General features: G+C 38.4%; 1 protein-coding gene across 1 annotated transcript; it reads left to right on the top strand.

The window, feature by feature from the left end:
- ANKRD22 (ankyrin repeat domain 22) lies at positions 1-27,187 on the top strand. The gene is made up of 6 exons (XM_001082543.5): positions 1-450; positions 16,509-16,700; positions 19,849-19,956; positions 22,720-22,797; positions 25,163-25,261; positions 25,521-27,187. Exons 1-6 carry the CDS (start codon positions 430-432, stop codon positions 25,596-25,598), a joined length of 576 nt encoding a protein of 191 aa, XP_001082543.2. The 5' UTR covers positions 1-429; the 3' UTR covers positions 25,599-27,187.
- Positions 27,188-27,394: the final 207 nt, after the last annotated feature.

Below are 27,394 nucleotides of genomic sequence, written 5' to 3'. Positions count from 1 at the left end.
AGATTTTGATTAGGAAATGTGTGAAATACAGTACCTTGGTTTGAACCCTGAGTCCTTCCTGCCAGTGTAAGAACGTTTCTTCCTCCCTTAATTTGCTTCCTTCTTTCCTGCATGTTACCACTGGCAGAGCAAATATGACTCAGAAACCGGCTCCTCAGGGTTGTAACATTAGATGATACAGGCTTGGGTCATTACACATGACACAGTGCCTTTGTTTCATTGGGCTGGGCTCCCTGGAAGGTGTGCTGCTGCCTGAGCTGCTGGAAAAGCACTCACAGGTGTTTGCTAGAAAAGCACTCCTGAGCCTTGCCACCAGCTTGGACTTCTAGGGACTTTCCTCTCAGCCAGGAAGGATTTTGATATTCATCAGAAATACTTCTGGAAGATTCAAGAAGCTGTAGAGGTGAAGTAAGCCTGTGAAGGACCAGCATGGGAATCCTATACTCCGAGGTACATCACCTTTCTGAAAGCAGAGTTCCAAAGATGTTAAAAGTTGCTCATGCTTTTCAAATGCAATTGTCTATCCCTGTTAATATATTTCTGTTTTGTCTGTTAAACTCCCTGGGGGAGTATTAAGTCAGAAAAAATAAAGTCCTATGTGTTATTCTTTTTGATATTCTTAATAGTTTAAGACAAAGTATTTTGTAATTCTAAAATATTAGCTAGATCTAAGTTGAGACGAATATAACACATATTTCATAGTGTCTGGATGTTTGCAGGGATAATTTGGGCAAAATTGAGTTTCAGTTGTGCTTTTCTCATGACAAACGCTCAGAGAAAACGAGAAAATTTTACCTAATTGGATTTTCTAAATATCCAAAAGATTGACTGCCTCTTTTACGGAACCACATGACCAGAGTAATGCCTTTCAGCTTGGTATTTGAAGGGAAATTCACCCTTAGTAATTATTAGTAAAGACCATCACTATGAAGAAGAGGAATAATAACAATATATTTTGATAATCTGATTATTTTCTTTTCACATCTGATGCTATACTTTTACTTGTATTGGAAGTAACTTATTAGAATCAAATGGATTTTTAATAATGTTTCAAGAAAGTATAAGCAAGGAATATTTAGACAAGAGTACAAGAGGTGTAATGATGTCATTATACATAATTTACAACCTCTCCTCTCCGACACAATTAACTGGTTAATCTGCATTTCATTGCAGATGCTCAGGGGAACCTCCTTGGATAGTTTTGATCTCCCAGTATTAAAGACAGTTTATTTGCAGTTATTTCTAATGTCGTGTGTGTATATCCCTCTGTGTGTGCAAACGTACTGTTTGATTGGTTTGTAACTCTAGGTACGTCTTGCTCAGTGATTTTAGTCTCATGAAGAGATAATATACATGAAAATGACAAAACATGTAGTGCTCTTAAAAGCTACTCTGGTAACTCTCAAACTTTAGATTGCCCAAGTGTCAGGAAAAGAAGTTTGTCTGAAATGCAGTTTCAAGGGACTCCAACCCAGAGTTTGTTTCACTCAGTCTGTGGTGGGACACAAAAGTATACTTTTTAGAAGGAGCATCCCAGGTGGTTCTGACACAGGAGTGATTTGTTTACCACCATCCTGAGAAAGAAAGACTACCACAGGCCAGTGCTTTTCCAATTTTAATGTGCATACAGATCTTCTGAAGGTCTTGTTTAAATGCAGATTTTTAGTCTGTAGATCTGGGACCTAAGATTCTGCATTTTGGTTGCTTTTCAGATGGCATGCGGGAATTATACATGATTTGGAAAAAGAAACCAAAAAAAAAAAAAAAAGCCTAGTCTCATCCTCAGGTATTCTGATGTAGAAAGTTGGAAGTAGGACCTTTCATTCAACTTTCTGACGTAGAAAGTTGGAAGTAGGACCTTTAAATAGTAATCTCTTAAATCTCTTAAATATTTAAACATAGCCTACTCATTTGTTATACACCATTTGCTCTGTGTTTCCTAAGAATAAAGACTGTGAGCTACTCATTAAGGACAAGAAAAAGCCTGCTGGATCCCTGGTCCTATGTTGCCTGGAAGAATCTATTTTTTAAAAAAACTTCCCCCAATTTGAGTGTGGGAAGCTCCTTTAGATTGGGGACATAGGATTACCATTTTTTCCTTAGAGCTTTGCAGTGCTAATGGTTATGCAATATATATATATACACACACATATATATATACACATATATATACACACATATATATACACATATATACACATACACACACACACACACACACACACACACATATATATATATATATATATTTTTTTTTTAGACGGAGTCTCGCTCTGTCGCCCAGGCTGGAGTGCAGTGGCGCGATCTCAGCTCACTGCAATCTCTGCCTCCTGGGTTCCCGCCATTCTCCTGCCTCAGCCTCCCGAGTAGCTGGGACTACAGGTGCCCATCACCATGCTCGACAAATTTTTTGTATTTTTCAGTAGAGACGGGGTTTCACCATGTTAGCCAGGATGGTCTCGATCTCCTGACCTCGTTATCTGCCCGCCTTGGCCTCCCAAAGTGCTGGGATTATAGGAGTGAGCCACCGCGCCCGGCCACAATATATATTTTTAAGAAAGAAGGAGAGAATGAGGGAGGATCCCAGAGAGTTGGTCCTGAAATCTGCACTAGAGGATAAGCTTAGAGCTCTGTGAGAGGCCCTAATTTTGAATAAGTAACTCCAATTGTGTAAGATGGACTTTTAAACAAGGCTGATTCTTTTAAACCCTTATCAAATATATTTGTTCATAATATTTACAATAGCAACAAACATTTATTTAAGGCTTCTTATATATCAGGCCCTATTTTAAGCACTTTATATGTATTAACTCGTTTAATACAGCAATCTTATAAGAGTCACTTTTAGTATCCTTATTTTACAAATGAAGAAACTGAGGAAAAGATAGTCACTGGCTCATAGTTATACAGTTGAAAAGTGCTTATTGGCTGGAGATTAGTGGCTAGGATGAGTCCTGTGTTTACTCATTCAAAGAGATTCTTCTTACATCACTGCTGAACTACTAAATTCTTTTACTACTTGTTATTTCAACAGATATGTCATGCTCCGTAAGAGAGCTGGTCTTAACCACTCTGCTGTTCTGCCACTGTTCTAACTAGGATGGTGCCCTGTTCCCTTAGTGGAAAGAATGGGTAAACTAAATCCAGGTCCAATGAGGTACATTCTACTCCTACCTTGCAACAGAGAACTGCTGCATTGTGAAGTAGTACAAAAATTGGAAAGAAGAAAAATGCTGAGAACTTAAAAGAGTTCAGGAACTAACACTTAGAAGACTTAAAGAATCTTTATAGACTTTTGATTCTGTCAACTGCAGACATAGGCGCCAAAAAGTGTTTCTTGAAAATCATATCTTAAATGATGTATTCCTTTAAACATTGGGAAGATTTCATTATAAGGCAGTGAGTAAAAGGATATATACACACACACACACGCACACACACATGCATATGCACACACAAACTTAAAATTAATCCTTTGGCAATAGATATGTTTTTCAGAGAAGCTGATATTACTCCAGAAAAAGGAAATATAGTTCAAAAAACAGAAAGATTGTCTTGAAATATACAATGCCTAGGGAGAGCAATTTAGGTCAAGCAAGTTTTATTGGAAAAGCTGGTACAGTTGAGGAGAAGTCAGGGGGTACAGGAATAGAGATGTGACTAATTGAATGGCCATTGGACTGAAAGTCAAGAAAACCTATATTTTAGTCCTGATTGTGCCAGGAACTTCATGGGACTTGAGAGGAAGTCATTTAACCTCTCTGAGTCACAGTTTTAATATTATAAAGCAAGAGAGCTTAATGAGATCTGGTTTAACATTTAACATCGTGTCATTCTGTGATATGAGAAAGGCAAGGCAGAGACAATGGGGAAAAATTGCATTCTCACAATCTTCCCAACTCTCTCCATCTACTTTGTTTATGTATGAATTCCTAGAAGGATTTTGGTATTCAACAACACATGCAAGAAGAGCATCAGGCATTTTCACCCCAATTGGTTTTCTACTTCTTTCCTTGTATATTGAAAGCAATTTTACAAATTATAATGTTGTGCTAAGTCACAACAGTTCAGAAAGAAAATGATAACTTTCACATATGAAAAGACACCAGGATTGAAAATTTGTATACATTTATTTATTTAGTCATTAACTCATCCATATGTTTAATCAACCATATTTATTGAGTACATATTATATTTCAAGCATCTGCTAGTTCCTGGTATATATATGTATGTTGGGCATCCCTAGTCTGAAAATTTGAGTGGAAGTGCTCCAAAACCCCAAATTTTTGAGCACAAACATGAAACAAGTAGAACATTTCCTATTTGACCTCATGTGATCATGAGGGTCACAGTCAAAATGCAGGTGCACAATGCACAGTTTATTAAGCATTAACAAGAGAAAAAAGATTTTCCCAGCCCTTTTCAGCTGTGTTATCTTTCTCTTGCACACCCAGATTTTCCCATAAATTTCCCATAAAATCCCCAAAAAGAAGTCCACAAAGGGTAAAAAATGGCACCTGTGCAGGATGAATGAGCCTACAGCAGATTTGCCACTCTGCCTTAATGGGGTCAAGATTTATGTGTATTTCTCTGTGTGTGTGGTTTTTTTTTCTGTTGTTGTTGTTATTTTTCTCTACTCTGTGATGTAAATATACTACTGAAAATATCAAAAAAGTCTGCAGATAGTTATGGGTAACAGTAATAAGAAAAAAAGGAAGCATTTACGTATACTTATAACACAGAAAGTCAAGCTTTTGGATAAATTGGACAGTGGTATAGGTATAAAATGTCTTATAGAAGAGTATGGTGTTGAGGTCAGGTGCGATGGTTCATGCCTGTAATTCCAGCACTTTGGGAAGCTGAGGCAGGTGGATCACCTGAGGTTGGGAGTTTGTGACCAGCCTGGCCAACAAGGTGAAACCCTGTCTCTACTAAAAACAGAAAAATTAGATGGGTGTGGAGGCACACGCCTGCAATCCCAGCTACTTGATAGGCTGAGGCAGGAAAATCGCTTGAACCTGGGAGGCACAGGTTGCAGTGAGCTGAGATCACATCACTGCACTCCAACCTGGGCAACAGAGTGAGTCTCCATCTCAAAAAAAGAAACAATAAAAAAAGAGTATGGTGTTGAAATGACCACCATATATGACTCAAAGAAACAGAAGGATAAACTGTTGAAGTCCTATGCTGAAGTTAATGAAAAATTAAAAAAAAAAACAAAACACTCCACAAAGCTTCATATGTAGCTTTTTTTAACACTGATAATGAGGCTCCAGTTGTTCATTTATTAACCAATGGTGAAATAGCTGAAATGGTTCAAGGTGATTGTGATAACAGTGAAAATGAGGATGGTGGTTAACACTGTAAAGAGGGTGTCAGGGGCCAGATCAGGCAGGTCTTGTAGGCCAAGATGAGAAATTTAGATTTTATGCAAAACACAATGGAAAGTAAGTAAAGAATCTTAAGAGAAGAATAATATGACCATTAGGGTTTTAAAAGACCACTCTGATAGCACGGGAAAATAAATTGGAGAGATGCCAGAGGCGAAGCTGGATCCTGGAAGGAAGCTGTTACAGTAGTTTATGGAGTGATAATGATGGTTGCATTAGACTAATGGATGAATTTTAGATAAGTTTTTAACTGAAAGATTTCCTGGTTTGTAGGTTGGCAGTGAAAGAAAGCCAGAAATTAAAGTTGATATTCAGGATTCTGCCTTAGGCCAGCCAGCACTTGGTGGTGCTGATGAGATGGGAACACTCAGAGAGGGGCAGAAGGAAGGATGCGTTTCAGGGTTCTATTTGGACATGGTACCTTAGCGATACCCGTGAGACATCTAGGTGGGGATGGAAGATGAATACAGGAAATGTACCTTTAAGGAGAGGCTGGGTCAAGAGGTAATAATTTAGGACTTGTCTGCATATTCTTGGTATTTAATGCCAAGAGAAGGGATGAGTTTAGATATGGAAAGAATGTAGAGATAACAAAGGATACCAGGTCATTATAAGAAGGTATGGTTTTGCTAGAGAAGGAAGGCAATATTAAAGGACAACCTCCTTTGAGCACCCTTAGAGCTTGTAACACTCAAGAAACATAAGCATTTAGTCAAACAGGAGATTTTCTGGGATTGAGGGGGAAACACATTTTTCTTTATGCAAAATTGAAAACTTAGGGAGTTTCAACTTTTGTATATGAAGTGAGCTGATGAGCACCAAAAGTGGTGAGGAGAAAAGTGATTTTCTCAAGTTTTGTAAGAGGACAGGACAAAACAGTTATTTTTTATTTTTTCTCAAAGGAGACTTACATTTAGAGATTTAATGCTAAAATACCTGTTTGGGTCCATTAAATGTTTAGAGACATTGGCTTCTGAGAGTTCAAATCCTGGGCCCTTCCCCAGTCAAACTGTCTTCTACGTTACGAATAAGACTGTGTAGAAAAGTCTTGGGATGTCAAAAGGTAAACTGAGGCACAGTTAAGCTCAAAAGAGTTTGAGCAAATACTGATTCATGAATTGGACAGCTGGGGTTTGGGGTCTTCTTGGAGGGAATGCAAGGAGAAGGCTTTTATGGAGTGAACAAGGGAGTAAAGCAAATAAAATATTTGATTGGTTACAGTTATATAGTTGCTTTATTTGGTCGATTCTGCTGGAAAGTCTCTATGTAAGTTAGGCTTCGGATTAGTTAACCTTGTTTCCTTTTTCTTTAATATAGAAATTTATAAGAAATACCCAAAGGTAAGTTTTGCTTATGTTTGCAAATTGAGCAAGGTCACTTATGAGGTCTAAATGGATTTGTCTGGCCCAGAAAAGACTGGTCTCCATTATAATTTACTTCAACAGAAATACATGCCAGTTCCTATTGCTGGTGTGTTGGAGCTGACTGGAGCTGGCTAGAGTCAGCTTGAACTGGTTTGTGAAAGCCAATTTTGCCCAACTCTGAGTTCAGTGCCCTCTCCTTGGTGGGTTGAAACTAGCCAGGTAGGAGTAGTAACACCAATGAAATGGAGGAAGACCACAAAGAAAATTTTCTTTCTTTTCTTCCTTCCTTCCTTCCTTCCTTCTTTCCTTCCTTCCTTCCTTCCTTCCTTCCTTCCTTCCTTCCTTCCTTCCTTCCTTCCTTTCCTTCCTTCCTTCCTTCCTTCCTTCCTTCCTTCCTTCCTTCCTTCCTTCCTTCCTCTTTCCTTCCTTCCTTCCTTCCTTTCTTTCTTTCTTTCTTTCCTTCCTTCCTTCCTTCCTTCCTTCCTTCCTTCCTTCCTTCCTTCCTTCCTTCCTTCCTTCCCTTCCTTCCTTCCTTCCCTCCCTCCCTCCCTCCCTCCCTCCCTCCCTCCCTCCCTCCCTCCCTCTCTCTCTCTCTCTCTCTCTCTCTCTCTCTTTCTTTCTTTCTTTCTTTCTTTCTTTCTTTCTTTCTTTCTTTCTTTCTTTCTTTCATCTTTCTCTCTTTTTCTTTCTTTTTTCTTACTCCCTCCTTTTGTAAAACTGAATGTTACCTAGTTATGGGCACCCTACTGCTTTCTCTCTTCTCTATGCCTACCTCTGTGGTGGTCAGAGGGTAGTAGGGGAATATCAGGGCTTCCGATTTGCCATTTTCTAGCAGCCAGAGCCCACTCTTCCTCCACCCTTTCTCCTCATCGCTGGAGGTGAAGGCTCTTCTGCTTTCCCCTGGTCCTCATGACCTCAGAGTTTCTGATGTCCTGGAATCAGAAGTGTGGCAATGGGCTTTCTTTAGCTTCCTGGCAAGGAACATAACATCATGTTCTCAAATAGACCTTTCAGGATAAAGAGTAGAAAAGATAGATCAATATGTGCCCTGCTTCTATTTCCCCTTCTGCTACTGTTCATGAGGAACTATGACTTCTCTACTTGTTCCAGCCAGTGCTGGGACCTTCCTCCATGTTGCATAAAGACTGAGTGGGCCTAGAACAGCCTTAAAAAAAGTTATTGTGCCTTTTTTATTTGTCTGAAAGAAGAAATTTACTAAGGAATTTGTAAAATACAGTATGTGAAGAATGAGTCATCAGAAACAAAGGCTTGGGATTAATTGTAGAAATCAAATTAGTGCTTATTATCATTCCCCAAGGTTTCTTAACTTGAAGAGAAAGAAAAATATCTTCCTTCCTTTTCTGAGAAGACATTTCATGAATCGCAAGGCTCTTTACTGGAATCATTTTGCTCCAAAACCTACAAATCTTTCTCAGAAATTTTTATGGAACATTTTAAGTGAGGGGAGCTTGTAGCATAGAGATGGCTAATAAACAGTGAACCAATTCCTCTGAGCCACAGGCAAAGTTCCACATGGTCTTTCCTTTGATTGGGAATTACAGAAGCTCCATTATAGTTTAGGGAAACAGCACCAAAAAGTGGGGGTAATTTGGGGGAAGCTTTGCTTTTAAAGACATCCATAATGGTACAAGTTGTTCAGATGTTTCTACACCATTAAGATAATACTAAGTATTTCTTCAGCTGTGATATCTATTATACTTAGAGCAGTGCAAAACATTATTAAGTAATACATACAGTTAATCATCAACATGCTGATTATTTTAGTTAATCATCAGCATACCGGGTGCGTCATACTCTACCCATGGACACTTCTTAAATTTTAGTGCCTGGGCAAGTAAGATGGAAAGTGGACAGAGTGAAACTTTACCTCCAAATTCTTGGCTACTTTTAAAGACAGACATGTGGGAAGGTGAAAGGACACACAAGATTTTTCCTAATATTCCATTATTCCAGAGTTTTGAATGCTTCTTAGCTAATATGAGTTTAAAAGCTATAATATTACATTAAATTTTTACTTCCATTATAGGGGCTTGTTTCTTTTACTTTTGCAGATATTCTCAACCCTCACTGTCCATCAGAATTACCAGGGAAATTTAAAGAGCACTAATGCCCCAATCCTATTCTTACAGATTCTTATTTAATTGGTCAATAGTGAGGTCTGGGTCATGTTTTAAATATTAGGTTGGTGCAAACATGACTGCAATACTTAGCCAAGGTTGAGAACCACTGAGGCAAAATATTGTCCTGGTCTTTCCATGATCTATTACCTTGTAAACATCAACCCCTTTCCTAGCCTCACTTCCCAGCCAGGTTGGATGAATCAGTGTGTCAACCAACAAATGACTTTATCCATGTTCTGGGTGCTTGACCTTATGGAAGCCTAACTTCAGGAGAGTTATAGTCTAGTTAAAGAGACTAAATTTAACCCACTAGCTCATTTAAGGCCAATGAGCTGCTTGAGGTTCTGTATATTTCCTGCTGCAGGTAAGAAAGATGAAAGAGATTTCTTGGAGATGAACCATGAGATGAGCCTTGAAGAATAGATAGCACAATTTAAAAGGTAAGGGTGGCAAGAAGGTAGCCCAAACACAGAAGTGAGGAAATTGGCCTGACCAGAGATGGGAGAGCTTGCAGAACAGCAGTGGTTTATACACAGTTGGCACACTGAGGGGCACTTTAAAAACCAGGTAAAAGTCATAGATACCTCAATCTCTAGGAAATTGGGCACATTACACCCAATTTCAATACCAATTAGTCCAATTTAAAAAGATAAAACAGGAAGATGTGAGAGAGAGAAAGTTCCTGGGCTGGGAGGCTGAGTGGTCAGGGAAGGCCTCTCTGAGGAAGTGATTCATGGGCTGATACTTGATCTGGTCTAGCAGGAAGCCCACCACATAGGTCACATGCAAGTGTCAAGGCCAGAAAACAGAAATGAACCTGGAATGCCCCAGAAATCACCACAAAGTTGTGAGCAAAAGGGAGACTGATAGATGAGGCTGAAGAGAAAAGTTAGTCAGTGGACCCTATTAATCCTGTGTCTTAGCTTTTCAGGTTGTCCAGAGCACAGCTCTAGGGAGTGCTGTTCACAGGGAACAGCTGACCCATGGGAACTCATGCACCCTGCTGGTAAATACTCTTTCTCTTCAATCTCCTCCTCACCTACTAGTCTGTTTTCCTCTGTGCCTTCACTGAAATCTGGCTTTTCCTGGGCATTATGACACCCTCTCTTATGGCGGCTGCTGATTCAGTCTGCTTCTTGGTCACCATTGTCATTTTTTGACCATGGTTCAATTTCTTACTTGAAATCTTTGCCTATGGCCCTTTCTCTATATTCTCACCTCTGTCCACTGTATTCCAGGACCCACTTCCGCCTCCCTGGAGCACAAGTTCCCCTTTCTTTCTGTCCCCCAGGGTCATCCTCAGTGACCTCAACATCCACAAGCTTCATTCTCCCTTCTTGACCTGTGTTTCTACTCCAAATCAAATACCCAACAAAGCCACCCTTGACTTCTCATTCCTAGACAGTTTATCTGTAACATCTCTCATGATAACTTCTTAACTGGTTACTTTTCTAATAGACCACATGTATGAACTGTGCCCTGATCCTTCTCTGTGTTTCTATTTGCTTCTCTCTCTCTTTTTGCAAGTTCATTTGTCTTTATCTGGCTTACATATGATGCTCGTTCAGTCTGAATTTAATGGTAAACCACTCTCCTCTCATTTCTCTTCCTGCCAGACATGTTTCCTAATCCTCACTCTTAGCCTCTTCACTGTCTGTACTCTTCCCTCATCTAGGTTTGCTGGAGAAAATCGCAAACTTACATGGCAAGCTCAGTCAACTGCATCTTCTTACTATGTTTCTACAACCTGGTTTTCAATGCCATTTTATATTTTATTCATTTCATGTAGACAGTTTTAATTATGATGGGCCAAAATCTTCCCCATCATGCTCAAAAGCCTCATCTACCCTTGTCTCAATCACATCTCCTGTCGTTAATCTATTCATCTATTTAAATGTCAATGCTATTTATTTAGTTATTGGATTACTCTGTTCTCATGCTGCTAATAAAGATATACCCAAGACTGGGTAATTTATAAAGGAAGACGTTTAATTGACTCACAGTTCCTCATGGCTGGGAAGGCCTCACAATCTGGCAAAAAGCAAATAAGGAGCAAAGTCAATCATGGCAGCTGGCAAGAGAGAGCTTGTGTAGGGGAACTCCACTGTATAAAGCTATCAGATCTAGTGAGACTTATTCACTATCATGAGAACAGCACAGGAAAGACCTACTGCTATGATTCAATTGCCTCCCTTTGGGTCCCTCCCATGACATGTGGGAATTATGGGAGCTACAATTCAAGATGAGATTTGGGTGGAGACACAGCCAAACCATATCAGTTATCTAGATATATCTATTTATTTATGACAAATATATAGTAGTATAATCAATGAAGATCAAACCTCTGACTTTCTGGCAAAAAATTTCAGTCAGTCTACAGTTCTTTCCATCCATATAGCTCTCTTTTCTCCCTTGCTTTGGCCTTAGAGCCAGAATTTTCCTTCCTAATGCTTCCATCTTAATACTCTCTATCCTATCATCTCTTCACTCTCTTTGAGCAATTATCTACCCTCTCATAACCACTTCTGTCCATCTTCTTTGACTCCTTATGCTTTAATAATTATAAGAGTAGCTAACATTAATTGAGGGTTTACTGTGACTCAGATCTGAGCTAAGTGCTTCATCTACACAGTTACATTTAATTCTTTCTGAAACTTAATAAAGAAGGCATGATTATCAAAAACAGAAGGAAACTTAGCATGAAAAGTTTAGGTAAGTTGTCCAAATAGCACAGCTGTTAAGTCACAGAGTTGAGATTGGAACACAGAGAGTTTGTTTCCAGAGCCTGGATCTGTAACCACTTGATGACACCACTTTGCCTACAAACGTGTGGAACGTTGGCTGGACACTGCTACCCACCTCTTTGAAGTCTCTAGCTTTCACTAACAGGTTTTTCACTGCCAAACTGACCACAATTCCTCTCCAATTGCATCCTCTAATTCTTCATAGACAATGTGCTCAGGCCTCTGTATTTTTCCTTCAGCCCCATCACTGTATGAAAATTGGCCTCTGCATGGCTGCTAATGATCACATCCAGTGATCTTTCTGTCTTCCTTCTTGAAACTTTCACTCCTTTGCCTTTGGGTCTTATCTTTTTCTGGTTTCTCCTGCAGGCTCTCTGATGACATTTCTTATCTCTTGGTGGATATTGCTGATTCAAGTCAGGTTGGAGAAGGAGTTTGGATGTATAACTAAGCACCAGCAAGCCAATGCCACAAGTGTACAGATCAATATCTTGAGTATAGACTGTAGCTTAATTCTGGACACAAACCTTAAATGTGAAGTTTTGTAGCCAGAAGACATTTTGAAGGCTTATTTTCAAGACTGAAGTAATTGGAGATAGAATGTATGCATCCTGCAGTCATTCCCCTTGATTTGACTCTTGGCCATGCCAGTTGTGAACTACGTCACTTTGGGCAAGGAAGACAATTTCCCTTAGTTTCATCTGTGCAAAATAGGTATATTAATACTACTTTATAGGGTTGTTGTGAGGATTAAAGTAGAATAAATGAGCTACTCAATAACTGTTAACTCATCTTATAATTTCTTCCTTCTCTTACTTACTTACTAAGTACATATTGAATGCCTACCATGCGTCAGGCACTATGTTAGATACTGGGGGTACAATGATGAATCAGTACAGACACAATGTAGCCTCATGTAGCCACAGTGCCCTTATATAGCTTACTGTCTAGCTGGGGAGATGGTTGTTAATAACACACATACCTTTATTTAGATCAAGGGTATGGATAAGACAGTGGTAGGAGATGAAGCTGGAAAAATGGCATATGGGATACTTGAGATTGAAAGAATTGTGTGCAGTGGTCTTGGTGAGAATGATGAAGATCTGAAGTAGCACTTTAGCAGTGAGGATGGACAGAAGGGTTCTGAGACTATTAGGGGATAGAGTTATTATAATAATTTCCCAAGTGTGTTTCTTCTACACCCAGGGTGCCCCCAAATTCCAGAGCTTAAGGAGTTAAAAGGGGTTTATGATAGCTTTTCCAGCAACCCAAATGGACAGTCCTTTCTCTTTTCCATTCCTGGCTTGTCAACCAGCACTTTCTATTGGACTTCCCTTCTGTCCGCTGTCAGTGCTTTTCTTACGCTGTGCTGCTCCCTAGTGGAAACCGAAAGTTCATAACAGCATGGAGTCTTTTCAGCTGTTAGTGCGACTCTCACATTAAATTATAGTCACGTATCACATGAGCTCACAGTCAGTGATGAACAGCATATACAGCGGTGTTCCTGTAAGATTATAATGGAGCTGCTCCACACAGGTGTACCATTTTATCTTTTACACTATATTTTTACTGTATATTTTTATATGTTCACCTATGTTTAGAGGCACAAATACTTACAATTGTGTTACAACTGCCTACCGTATTCTGTACAGTAACATGCTGTATAGGTTTTTAGCCTAGGAGCCACAGGGTATACCATATTAGTAATAGGCTCTACCACCTAGGTTTGTGTAAGTACACTCTATGATGTTCCCACAATGACAAAATCACCTAACAACACATTTCTCAGAACGTATCCCTGTCGTGAAGTGAAGCATGACTGTACTTGTACATCTCAACTGAGAAGGGAGACACTTAGCTTCCTGGTAACTCTGTGTCTTGGATCTAGGAAGCCTAAGAAAGACTAAAGATAAGACAGGGTTAGTATTTTATGTAATATTGCTCAAATTGGGTTGAGAAAGCCCTCAAAAGCACTGAGCGACTCTTGCAGAACAACTCCCCATCTTTTTCTCTTCTTCTTTTTAGTTACCTCTTAGTAAAGATTTTGAGAAGCCTAAGCAGAGAGCTCCTGGAGGTCTATGTTACCAGGAGGGTAACATAGATGAGTGAAGTGAACCAGTGTAATGTGATGGCAAGTGGAGGGGACTATGGAGAACTGGAGTCACCACCACTAAGCACCAGTTATTTGGTATCCTACAGGAATATGGGTCCAATGTTAGCAAAACTTTCTTTTTTCTTTCTTTCTTTCTTTCTTTTTTTTTTTGGAGACAGAGTTTTGCTCTTTCGCCCAGGCTGGAGTGAAGTGGCATGATCTCGGATCACTGCCAAATCAAGTGATTCTCCTGCCTCAACCTCCCGAGTAGCTGGAATTATAGCACCAGCCAACACACCCTGCTATTTTTTTTTTTTTGTATTTTTAGTAGGGATGGGGTTTCTCCATGTTGGCCAGGCTGATCTTGAACTCCTGACCTCAGGTGATCCACCCATCTCAGCCTCCCAAAGTGCTAGGATTGCAGGCGTAAGCCATTGCGCCCACCCAAAAGTTTCCATTTTTAAAGAGAAGCTGGAAAGCCAGATTACTACATGAAATATTCTAGTTTTTAAAATGTTGTTAAGTAATGTAAATATTTGAGAAAAGAGAACGAGAGCTCTAATGCCACTTGTTTTCAAGCTCTTCATGGTAGACCATCAATTTTCAAATGCTTGATGAGTAGTGGCCACTGCTAATCACTCCATTATTAAATTTTCACTAGTTTATGGTAAAATCTTTTAAAAGGACAATAAAATGAATTTTTCTATAAAGCTAACTAAATCTATCCAATATAAAGAACTGCTTTCTCCTCTGGTGATTATATTCTTACATATTTTGTTAAAATCTCCTTCATTTATCTTTGTATTTGTTCAAATATCTTTTATGAAATAAAAGTATTGTTTTAAATACATTTAATTGGAAAAATTAAGAGTTGGTGACTTAACACTGTCTTGTTGCATTTAGTTTTGTTTCACTTATTTTTGAAATCCAAATGACTGGGCATTGCTGCTAGGACAATGGCAAGTCACTGAAGGTTTTATTAAAGCACTGTTGTGTTGACATAACCCTAGACTCCAGCAGTGATGTGGAAGATTTGTTGGTTGAGACTAGAGTCCCAGAAGTAATAGAATATGAAAACCCAAGGGAACTTCTGACTTATTCCTTCATTTAATGACCGAGGACACTGAGATAGAGTAGGGAAGTGAATTGTCCACAGTCACCGGGGGAGGTAGTAACAGAGCCGCAATTACATCCTGTTTTTCTGACACGAGACAAGTATTTCAACTGCCCCAGTCCTTTCTACATCAGCCACACGGTATGCTGAGACGCTGAAGTGCCCACCTGTTGGAAAGCTTAGTAAAGGGAAGACTTCAGGATGACAGAACAGGGGATTTGTGTAATTGTGCATTTCTATTGAAACTTAAAGCCCATGCGTCACGTTCATTTCATTTTTAAGGTACAGAAGTTTGCCTTTAATTGCTGCTGAGTTAATTTTCTGTTAGGATGTTTCTTTCATGAGTAGGTCTTTAGGTTTAAAAGTATATTATAGTCCACTTATTGTGATATTTGGCTATGTTAGAACCTCAGTTTATTAGCAAATACACCCACTTGACTTTCCCCTTGATATGTCCCAATTTCTACAGGTGCTTATGTACCTACCCATACCAAAAGTTTTTTTTTTCTTGTCATTTACTCTGCATGTGAGTGTCTCTGTCGTATTTCCCCACTTGATGGATACATTTTACATGGGTAAGATGATGTATTTTATACTCTTTATTCTCTGGTACCTGTGACTGGCACACAGTAGGGATTTGACTTGATTATTAAAGAACGACAGTAGCAATAATGATAACTTTTATACATTAAGCACCATCCGTATGCCAGGTATTACTCTAAATGCTTTTTGAAAAACATCATGTAAAGAAGATTAATCTAAAAATATTTACTGTTTGCTGTGTTGAATGCTGGGGAAACAGCGGTAAATCAAATGGGGTTTACAGCCTGAACTTCAGTGCCTTCCTTCTCAGCACTGCCTCAAACCTCTCCTGATTCATGCTAGCCCGAAATGCATGATTGTACATAATTAAGAAAAGAGTTTTGGTTATGTCAGTTGCTGTGAGGGAGAGATACTGAATGTTGGAAGTAAGATAAGACTTGTTGGATAAAATGAAAATTAAGTTATGACACCAAGGGTGAGCTAGGTGTTATTCAGATGAAGGGCAGGGGGTATGTTTTATGCAGAGGGAGTATTCAGGGCAGAGGCCCAGATGGAAGGTACCAAACATCAAGTGTAGTTAGTCATATAATTTGTTATTTGTATATTATTTGCCTTAAAAAACTGTCTTTTCTGCTCTGTTGAGCTCCTTGAATACAGGGTGCGATGTAGGTCTTATTTCATCAATAGTGCTGCCCTAAACTCTTCCCCATATGTTTGTTTTCTATTTTATCTTTAGTAAAGATAAAGATAAAGGTATTTTATCTTTAGTAAAGAAAATGTCTGCTTTTCTGACAGGCTCACCTACCTGTAAGCACTATACATAGTTTCCTTACTGAGTTGAATTTGTAGTATTTCATTATTTATTCATCCATTTGTCTATTTGATGGGCATAAGTGTGTGCCAAGAAAACTTAGGAAAATGTAGGAGATTCCTCATGGGCTAATTCTTGATCTAGACTTAAGGTTTGGCATAACCGAGACCAGAAAATCTCACCTACAAAGCAATATATTACAATTTTAAAACATTTAAATTTTAATGTATTGGGTTATGACTTTTTTTTCCTTTTTGTGGTTTAATTATGCCAGTATTTAAAAACCTGCTTTTGTTTTTCCTGACTCAGCCCATCTGCCAAGCGGCCTATCAGAATGACTTTGGACAAGTGTGGCGGTGGGTGAAAGAAGACAGCAGCTATGCCAACATTCAAGATGGCTTTAATGGAGACACTCCCCTGATCTGTGCTTGCAGGCGAGGGCATGTGAGAATCGTTTCCTTCCTTTTAAGAAGAAATGCTAATGTCAACCTCAAAAACCAGGTGAGGTCATGACACAAAAGGAGAGTGTAATTGTTCATGGTCATTCTTTTCTCCTTGAATCACTAGAAGTGGTGCATGTTATTTTTAAAATTGCTTGTAGCTCCTAATACCAACAATTATCTTAGCTTTACTTTAGAGAGACTGACACATAGCAAGGACACTTTATTAGACTAAACAGCAAAATAAAACATAGTTCAATCAGCAGGCATAATTTGTGATAAATTACATCTTTTTACCTCTGGTTCACTCATTTGGCTGGATAGAGCTTCTTTCTTTTCCTTCTTCCTGTCTTCATCGTCCTCTTTCTCCCTCTCCTCTCTTTCTTGTCACTAACACAGAAGCAATGGCAAAGATTTCTTGGAAAAGAAATGCTGTTTCATTAGTTAGATTTTTACCTGCTGTATTAATGTCCTGATCTCCAGAGGATCCTATAGTGTACTTGTAGAATGAAAGAGTACTATTGAGAAATTTACCAAGGACAAATAAGCTCATGAACCAGAGGTTACTTGAAGTCACACAAAAAGATGTAAATAATATATTTAAAGATGCAATATTAGCTACTTTGGAGCCTTCAGGACCAAGGAAGAGAAGATTATGTGTGTATTGCTGTGAAAATCCTTGTGGAGCCCTTTCCTTTCTGAACATCTAGCATTTGCATCGTAGTGAAGGCAATGTTTAAATTACACTGAATAAATATTAAAAGTCATTTTTTTGCAATCATTATGACTGTCCTATACCCACTCATATGCATTCAAGGCGAGAAAACACTGGAATTCCCCCTTTGCCTCTTCTAAGTCATTTGGAGACTAGCTCATTGTAACGATGTACTATCAGAAAATTGATCGCTATTGGACTTTTTTATTTGTGCTTACTATTTTACATTTGGTTGGGATTAAAAGCGAGTCATGACTGTGCTGAATTGAACAGATATACGACATCGTAGAGTATAATAGGATCTCTGTAGATCACTGCTGTGAAACCAGATATGTGGAGTTGCGGTGAGTGGTAGTGCCAGAGGACAGATGTCTGTGGGTTCTTGAGCTCTTTTAAGAGATGCGCTCATTAGGAAATGGAGGGAGGAGATGTTAGCCTGTGGGCAAGGCTGAGGAGACGCTTTTATCTCTGCTTTGCAGAAGAGGAGGGCCTCAGCTAGCCTTCTGGGATTTTCTGGTATCATAAAAACCATGAAAAAGACTTTAGTGGATACATTCAGTTTTCAGTTTGCATTTTCCACTTTCAAATGTTTCTAATGTGTTAGCATTTAATATTTTTATTTTCTCCAAATATTAATTTTGTACATTAATAATTTTAACTGGTGATTTCTCATGTCTGAAATCTGTTTATAAATTATTTCCAGAAGCACTAAACAAAGGCCTTAAAAACAAACAAACAAAAAGCTCTGCTGGTGGTTCAGAAGCACTAGCCTATAGAAAATATGGATTCTATTGATAGCAATTAAATTAAAACATAAAGATCCTTGTTTTTGTCTGTCAAAATGACCAAGATTAAAAAAGAAAATAAATGTTGATCAGAAAGTTTAAGTTATTATTGTCTTGTTAGAACACAATTTGGTAGCACAATATGAAAAGCATTAATACTTTTTGTGCCAGGAATTCTATTTTCAGAAATGTATGCAAAGGACAAATTTGGAAATGTCGACCAAACTTTATGAATGAGCAGGTTCAGGCAATATTATTTATAAAAATGAAAGGTTAAGAACTTGAAACAGGCCATGTGCAGTGGATCATGTCTGGAATCCCAGCACTTTGGGAGGCCAAGGTAGAAGGATAGTTTGAGATCAGGAGTTCAAGACCAGTGTAGGCAACATAGCAAGACCCCCCCCCAATCTTTACACAAAATAATAACAAGTAAAAAATTATCCAGGTGTGTTGGCACATGCTTGTAGTCCTGGCAACTTTGGAGGCTGAAGTTGAAGGTTCACTTGAGCCCAGGAAGTCGAGACTGCAGTGAGCTAGGATTGTGCTACTGCACTCCCGCCTAGGTGACAGAGCAAGATCCTGTCTCACAGAAAAGTAAAAACAAACAAAAAAAAACCCTCAAAAACCTTGAAATGTTCAAAAGGCAGGGCTTGACTAAATAAATCAGAGTAGTTCCACTCAATACTAAGCCATGCAGCCATTACAATCATATGTTTAAAAATATTGAATTGCATGGAAAAATGTACATATTCTAAATATACACTTCTAAACTGAAAAAAGCAAGAAGTGATATTACATATGCAATATAATTCTACATTTCAAAATTTCACATTTATGCATTTAAAAAGACTGGAAGAAAATACAACAAAATGTCAACAGTTAACTCTGGGCCATTTAATAATGGGCAATTTAAAATTCTATTGTTATATTCTTCTCTAGTTTCTAAAATTTTTTACAGAAAATATAAATGCCTTAATATTAGAAAAACAAAAAGTGTTCTTATTTAGGTACAGTGCCTCACATAAGTGGAAACTAACCTCCTTTCTTTCTCTTGCGCTCCCTCTCCTCTTACTGATTTGGTTGGTATTCCAATTACCACCTTCTGTTTTGCCTTATATTTATTTGTGCATGCTTCTGTCCATCTTTGATTATGAGGCCCTAAGAGTTCACATCTCCCACAACCCTTGGAAGTTTACATCTATTACCTGACAAATATTCACATATTTGAAGAATAAAATTGAGTTATATGCATTCTTCTAGACTACGCACATGAAGGAACATGAAAAATAGCCATGTGGTTAAGAGTTTTCCTATGAACAAACCACAAAATGGATAATCGTATACATGGTAGATGATTAAGGGATAACTATCAATTTTCATAGTAAATTCAGTCCTAAGTTTATATCTCAGTGTATCTTTTTTCCAGAAACCAAATGGGTGTGAGAATCTGTCTTGTGATGAGCTCTACTGTGTACATTTCACCTTTGTTGTCTTCCAAGACCCTTCCCTAGCTTTTCCTTTACATTGGACCAAGTTCCCTGTTCTGCTCCACGGAAACATGCATTCATTAATCAGATGTATCCCACAGGAAAAGATGCCATGGCTACCAGAAAAATAAAAAGCACAAACGAAACTTTTTGAGATGGCCATCTGAATAAATTTTGATTTGAAATGCTTTATTAGTAAAGAATCCTTTTCTTAATTTTTAGAAAGAGAGAACCTGCTTGCATTATGCTGTGAAGAAAAAATTTACCTTCATTGATTATCTACTAATTATCCTCTTAATGCCTGTTCTGCTTATTGGGTATTTCCTCATGGTGAGTACACTTGTTAGAGCAAAGGGTAAATATGGAGATCAATGGTGTGACTCATTGACTCTTGCCAGGCCAGGAAGATGTTGAAAAGAAATAATAACAAAAGAAGCCTTTGGTTTGTATTCTGTAATTGACATGTTCAACATACATCCAGTGCTGTAATTGAAATACAGAAAGGTAGCAAAAATAGTTAATCAATGGTAACATAATCCATTCAATGTCGATTTAGAAAAATAATTTAATCTTAACTAAGACTTTTCTGAAGGGAGCAAAAAAAATCTGAATATTAAAAAACACCCCTTCTAATATTTTTTCTCCTTTTTTTTAAAAAGAGGAGTTTGTGTTTTTGGATTTATCTATCTGACTTTCTGATTTTTAAGTACTCTTCTGGTGGTGTGTTGAAAAACAGATCCTAAGAGTTTGCATCCAGAAGTTGACACACACAGAAGATACTTGTTGAGAATTTAAGCCCATTTTTACCTTGATGAATTTCTTCATGCTTGGATGAATCTTGGCAGACAGCAATTTTCTTGAATAAAGAAAGATGTAGTTGGTATGGGGATTCAGTCATATGAGGAGTAGAAGATGAAGCTTGAGCTGGTTTTTGTTTTAGTTTTCCCAGTTGGATAACAGATCTGCACTGACTTACTCACTTTTATCCATCTGGTTTCCTTTGTGCCCAGTTCCACCTCTCAGACATGACTCAAGAGATGCATAATTTACTCTAGTTAAATGACCAAGCTCCCTCCTTGTTGTAGCTGATAAACTGCGAATATTGGTTACACCTGTTAACATAAGCCACGGAACAAGTCTGCCAATCAAAAATGTTATTATTTCATTGGGTATTTAAATGCTACAGAATTTGAGGAACTATAATTAAACATGATAATGTTGATTTTTATATTTGGATTTATAGGAGAGAGAAAAGAACTTTAATTCACTGATAAAAATATAATCTGCTCATATCCTCAAATAATTCTTTAAAAATTCATCGTGTATTTAGCATATAGCATTTAAATATATGTAGTTTGGGGGCAGGGAGGATCTGTCATTTATTTACAAACATTTTTAGAGATTCTAAAGATAAAAATCACAACTGTGATTAGAAGGCTCATTCAGAATGTATTGACACACACTCTACCTTCTAAGATGGTTCAACGTTTAGAGGCTGGAGGCCTGGACAAAAATACTAATCGTAATGAATAGCTCAGCTCTAATTTCATGTACTTGCAATTTATTAATGGGGCCTAAAGTTGTAAATTTGTGATGAATTAAAAAATAAGTGACATGAGAGGAAATGATAGGGGAGGAGACAAGAAAGCATTGGGTTATTTCAGAGAAAAGTAGGCCGAGAAAGGTCGTTTAGGAGGTGACACAAGAGGGAAGCCTAAGGAGAGATAACTGAATGGAGCTCCCCAGGTGATGACAGGGTTGAACTCCAGGGCTATACCCAGATAAGCAGGGAGAGCTTTGCTTCTTCAGGAGACTGGAAGTTGGGGAAGACTCCAACAGGCTTGTGGTCAGAATCTCAGGGGACTGGGAAAGAAAAGTGAATTTCTGAGGAGCCCTAGTTCATTTCATTAATTTGTTCAATTCTTTAACACATGTTTATTACGGACCTCCTATATGCCAGATGCTGTGCTAGCTGTTAGGGACACAATGATGAACAAAATAGGCATAGTTCTTGACCCCATGAGAGTCAGAGGGTTGTGGGGAGAGTCATTAATCAAATGGCACAAACACATGTAAAATTACCATGAAGCAGATGATACAGAAAGGCGACTGGTGTTAGGATAGCTAAGAAAGAGGGATTTCACCTGGTCAGGTGGGTCAGGGAAACTTCTTGGAGAAAGGGGGACTTGGGCTGATGAATGAAAGGTGAACATGCCAGGCAAAGAAGGGAGGGAGGAGACTTCTAGGCAGAAGGAACTTCCTGTGGAATGATTCTCTGGCAAGAGAGACCCTGGTGGGAATGAAAGACTAATAAAGGCCAATGTAACTCGAACAGAGTGAGTCAGGAGGTGCAGAGTGAAAAAGAGCCCAGGGCAGGGCCATACGTGGAGTCAAAACACACGGGGCTTTGTAGGTCATGCTGAAGAGTTTACTTTTGTTCTCAGAGCAATGGGAAGTAATTGCAGAGCTTTGAGCCAGGAAGGGAAAGACAGGTACTAGGCCGCATCCTCAGTGGAATTAGGTAGGTTTGGGGTGGGACCTGAGAAGTACATTTCTTTTTTTTTGAGACGGAGTCTCGCTCTGTCGCCCAGGCTGGAGTGCAGTGGCCGGATCTCAGCTCACTGCAAGCTCCACCGCCCGGGTTCACGCCATTCTCTGGCCTCAGCCTCCCGAGTAGCTGAGACTACAGGCGCCCACCACCTCGCCCGGCTAGTTTTTTGCATTTTTTTTTTTTTAGTAGAGACGGGGTTTCACCGTGTTAGCCAGGATGGTCTCGATCTCCTGACCTCGTGATCCACCCGTCTCAACCTCCCAAAGTGCTGGGATTACAGGCTTGAGCCACCGCGCCCGGCGAGAAGTACATTTCTAAGGTTCTTAGGTGCCAATGCCGCTACTTCAGGACCACAGTCTGAGAACCTGGCTTTAATTAATTGATATTGGGGTGGGTGAGAAGCTGGGGGAAATTTTAGGAAAGGTGCATGCATGCATAGGAGTGTTGGGATTAAAATGCAGTCTATTAATTAAATAGTCTCAGGCATAAATTGGAGAAACTATTTGTAAATAAACCTTTCTTATAATTATCATTTGTAATAGGTATCAAAGACAAAGCAGAATGAGGCTCTTGTACGAATGCTACTTGATGCTGGTGTCGAAGTTAATGCTACAGATTGTGTAAGTTTATACTTTTAGCCATTTTGAAAAAATATTCAAAATGGTATTTGTAGGTAGTGTATTTGTCATCTGTACTGTTGCTTGCTTTATTTTCCTAGACAGTTTTACATTTAGTTTTCTTTTATTTTCTCCTTTTTTTCTCACTGACAGGCAACCGTGAGGTTATTTATATTCTGCTGAACTCATGGGAATAATACCTCTATTGATTATAAAGCATTTTTAAAAGAATTGGCTTTAATGTTGTTGAGACATTAAGGAAAACGAAGGCTCTGATAACAAAATACCAGCCATAGTAGTTAAGAAGCTGGAGTGAGAAAGCCCACGAGTAAGTCTGGGCTTGCCACTTTTTAATTCTATGAGTTTGAGCAAGTTGTAAATTTATTTTACTCTCAGTATCCACATCAGTAAAATGGGGATATGGATAATAATTATCTTAACGGGCTTGTTCATGTAAAGCACTTCGCACATGCTTGGAATGTAGTAAGTGCTCATTGAATGGCAATAACTGCCTCCGTAGCCAAAATCCCAACCCACTGATGCGAGGCCCCATGTGTAAACTAAAGATAGATAAGACAAAAGTCAAAGAAAAATCCCAACGATGGTAAGAGCAGTGATAACGACAGTAGCAGCATCCACTCACTTCTTCCTGTTTATAAGCATAAGGTCTTGTTTTCACTTTCACCTCTGTGCTCTTGCACTCATCTTCCTTACTCAATAATCACAGGAAGACAAGTTTATTTCTATGGTGTTTTGCTTATGATGATTGCATGAAATTTTGGAGTCCCAGTTCCTTATTGAAAAAGTAGGCGAGTGGAAATTTGATTCCAAAATACTAACATTCTGTTTGTGATGCCTAACATACTTTATGTGTGTGCACGTCTGTGTATTACCATTGTTTTATAATAGAGAACATGGCCCCATTCCTGTTTCTATCAATTATTTACATCATTTTGGTTTTGCCTATGCTGGTATCATGTTTAAATGCAGGCAGGTGTGTGTGTGTCTGTGTGTGTATGTGTGTGTGTGTGTGTGAGAGAGAGAGACAGAGAGAGAGAGCACAAGAAAAATAACTTTACGAAATATATATTTTCCTTTTATTTCAAATAGAGCTTTTGGATAAATTTGTATTGACAGCTACTGTGCATTACCATTTCTTTAGATAATTTTGAAATATATTAAGTAAGAGATTATTAAAGATGAAGTTAAAAGTTTGTTGAAGGTTTTTCTGGGTCTTTTCATTTAAATTCAATAGATTTAAAATTTGTGCCCATAACCAAAATTTCTCTAGGATATTTTCCCAGCTATTTATGTGTATCTCTCTCTAGATAGAGATATTGCATTCCTTCAGCTAGGCGCAGTGGCACTCGCCTGTAGTCCCAGCTATTTGGAAGGCTGAGATGGGAGGATCACTTGAATTCAGGAGATTGAGACACATGCATGTACACACACAGATGCCATTTCTAATACCAAAAACTTTTCAAAAACTATCTGAATATTAAAATCTACTTTCTAGGTAAAACAGTGTTTTGTATTTTGGGGTAATTAGACTCTATTTCACATGAAAAAATTCAGAGCCAGAACTTCCGTTTGTCATGCTACCACTTAATAAAAATACATAATTGCAACACGATCTATAATTTTAGAAGTGTTTGTAGGGAATAGAATCCAGAGCTAACTCTGTTAGTTTTGATAGCCAAAGATATTATTTCTTCACTTATTAACACCATGGTTGCTTGGCTACTTTTCCAAAGGCCAAAGTTTGGACACTAACGCCCTAGCTATTATTTTTTTGACCTGTAGTGTTTTAAATTAGGACCAACAGAGTAGATGCACTAGTGTATAACACATAATAAAAGCTGTAACAAATCACATTTGGGAGACATCTCTGTAGAACTGCACTGATCTTGTAGGTGCCCTGCAGCAGCAAGAGCACCCGACTTCTTCAGTAGGAATCATCATCAAAACCATAGAGGATAATATTTATGTAAAGATCCATGTGGAGACTCTTTAAGGGAAAATATGGTGACATGATCAAGGTGATGATCACTGAGGCATATAGCACGCTGCAAAGAAACCTTGGCACAATTCAGCATCAGCTTTTTATAAGTTGCATTCTTTAGTTTAGAACAGAAAATGAAAAACAAAAAGGCAGAGATTGATGGCTTATATGACACATACATATACATTGAGGCAGAGAAGAAAATTTTCTAAGTACTAGAAATAGTTGTCTATCAATGGTTTGCAGACTGTTTTTCTGCTTAGTCGTATGCTACAAAGTGTGAAAAGGATTTGCCAATGAATCCACATGCTATGGTCTGTGGAAAGCCCAACTTATGAGCTGAAGTTTTGGCCCTTTGTGTTTCAGTATGGCTGTACTGCATTACATTATGCCTGTGAGATGAAAAACCAGTCTCTTATCCCTCTGCTCTTGGAAGCCCGTGCAGACCCCACAATAAAGAATAAGGTAAGGGTCTGTGGACCGTGGTCTGAGGTTCCTCTAGCAGCAGCATCTTCTAATCTAGGCCTTATGTTGAAGTAAATTATTTGCCTCTAATGTAAACAACAGTAAAATTAATCATCTTCATTAAGGAATGAAGTTGTCCTATTACTATTAGGACTGACTACCTTTTAAAGCCCTTGCCAACCCAGAGAGTCAATCAGTCTAAGCTATTTATGAGATCTTGGGCACTCTATTGGAAATAACTGTATTTTTCCCCCCTCAGCATGGTGAGAGCTCACTGGATATTGCACGGAGATTAAAATTTTCCCAGATTGAATTAATGCTAAGGAAAGCATGGTAATCCTTGTGACCACACCGATGGAGAGACAGAAAAAGTTAACGTCTGGATTCTATCTTCATTTTAGATTGTTGGTCTGTGGGCCACTTAACCTGGATGCCACCATTTTATGGGGAAAATGATGCTTACCATGGTTAATGTTTTGGAAGAGCTTTTTATTTACAGCATTGTTTACTCAGTCAAGTTCACCATGGCCATATCCTTCTAAGGGAAACACTAAAGTTGTTGTGGTCTGCACTTCAGTCAGAAACTGATGTTTCAGCTAGGCACAGTGGTACATGCCTGTAACCCCAGCTACTCGGGAGGCTGAGGTGCGAGGATCACTTGAACTCAGCAGTTTGAGAGCAGCCAGGGCAACACAGCAAGACCCTCTCTCAAAAAAAAAAAAAAAAAGAAAGCCGTGGTGTTCCAAACTCAGTCTTTCCTGAAGAAGAGGATCAGAGTTATCTTCTGAAACAGCGTTCTCTCTTCCCAGTTGCATCACTCTTATAAAAAGACTGTCCAGTCTATGTCATGCCCTAGGAGACAAACTGTTCCTCCCAGCCCCCTTTGAGTACTGAGCAGAAGAATCAAATTGTTAAATATATATGTTTGTATAGAATGGTATGTGTATGTGTGTGGGCTTAGAGATTCATGTGTAAATATTCCTTTGATGAAGCAATTTCAATAAAAACATCTATCAGGTATCAATGGTGAGTGTGTTTACACCACAGAAACTGGCAAATTGACAAATCAGAGTTTTTGTTTGTTTGTTTGTTTGTTTTTGCTTTCCATAAAGTTCGTTTACTAGCATACCACTAGAGATTTCGGTTTACAAATAAAAGCCATCTTGGTTTGACTATGCAACTATCTATGCAAATGTTCGTTTAAAAAAATCTTCATGATCCTTTTGTAAATACAAGGTGGTTACCAAGCTTGTTAGTTTTGTTTCTTTTATTGATAAATGTAAAATATTATTGTAACTTATTTGGATAAAGTTCTTCAAAAGAAACAGAGCTATATAATGAGGTAGGATCTGGATTATTTGTCTAAGTGAGAGATTGTGAATATCAAAATGTCTGTCCCACTTCTGTGAATGAGACAGAGTAGAAATAAACTCACTTAAAAATACGATTGAATTTTGAAAATCAAGACTGAGTCTCACATAGCTGCAGACAGGGACTAAGCCACCTTCTCTGTATGTGGTAACAAGTACAGTCTAAGAATGAAAGATTTACTATCCTTGAAAGCTCTAATGAAAATTGAATCCAGCAATATATATTCAACTGTGTACAGGGCTTTAAGAAACTTATTTTATGAAGGAAGTAGTAGTGTGTAGATATAGATTCTGAAGTCTTTAAATGTGTCTTAATAAATTAAGATTCACTGGCATTGAGCTGAGCTACCACGTGACCCTTGGGGACCAAAAAAACCACACAAGTGAATTTTACACACCAGTATACCTTCAACAATATACTTTTGACACACACAAACCTTTGATTTTGTTTCAGAGATTCTGCAAAATAGTACCAATGTTATTTACAACTGTCATCTTTGAAATTGTGTAAAAGTGGAATAATTTTCTGAAGAAATAAATTGTGGTTTGTGAATGAGTTGTGGTGACTGTCTGACATTAACTTTGTCAAGATTAAAGGATAAAATGTGTGACAATTTGTTTAATTAAGCTCATGACATTATGCAATTTTCTCCCTAGCTTTTAATTTTTGGAGGCAGAAAATTGAGCCAGAAATTTCTAGCCATTAGGTCTCCTAGCAACAAGCTGTAAAGCCTCCAACAAGCTTGGACTAGAATCTAGACAC

The sequence above is a fragment of the Macaca mulatta genome, chromosome 9 (genome assembly GCF_049350105.2).
Source record: "Macaca mulatta isolate MMU2019108-1 chromosome 9, T2T-MMU8v2.0, whole genome shotgun sequence".
Classification (NCBI taxonomy): Eukaryota; Metazoa; Chordata; class Mammalia; order Primates; family Cercopithecidae; genus Macaca; species Macaca mulatta.
Note: the sequence above shows the minus strand (reverse complement) of the source record. Positions and strands in the feature narration are given on the sequence as shown.

What these genes read in the sequence shown, in the direction of transcription:
- ANKRD22 (XM_001082543.5), top strand. Translation starts at nt 430, where the DNA reads ATGGGAATCCTATACTCCGAG. An exon ending in TGGGAATCCTATACTCCGAG is followed by an intron (nt 451 to 16,508) that starts GTACATCACCTT and finishes TTCCTGACTCAG; the next exon opens with CCCATCTGCCAAGCGGCCTA. An exon ending in ATGTCAACCTCAAAAACCAG is followed by an intron (nt 16,701 to 19,848) that starts GTGAGGTCATGA and finishes CTTAATTTTTAG; the next exon opens with AAAGAGAGAACCTGCTTGCA.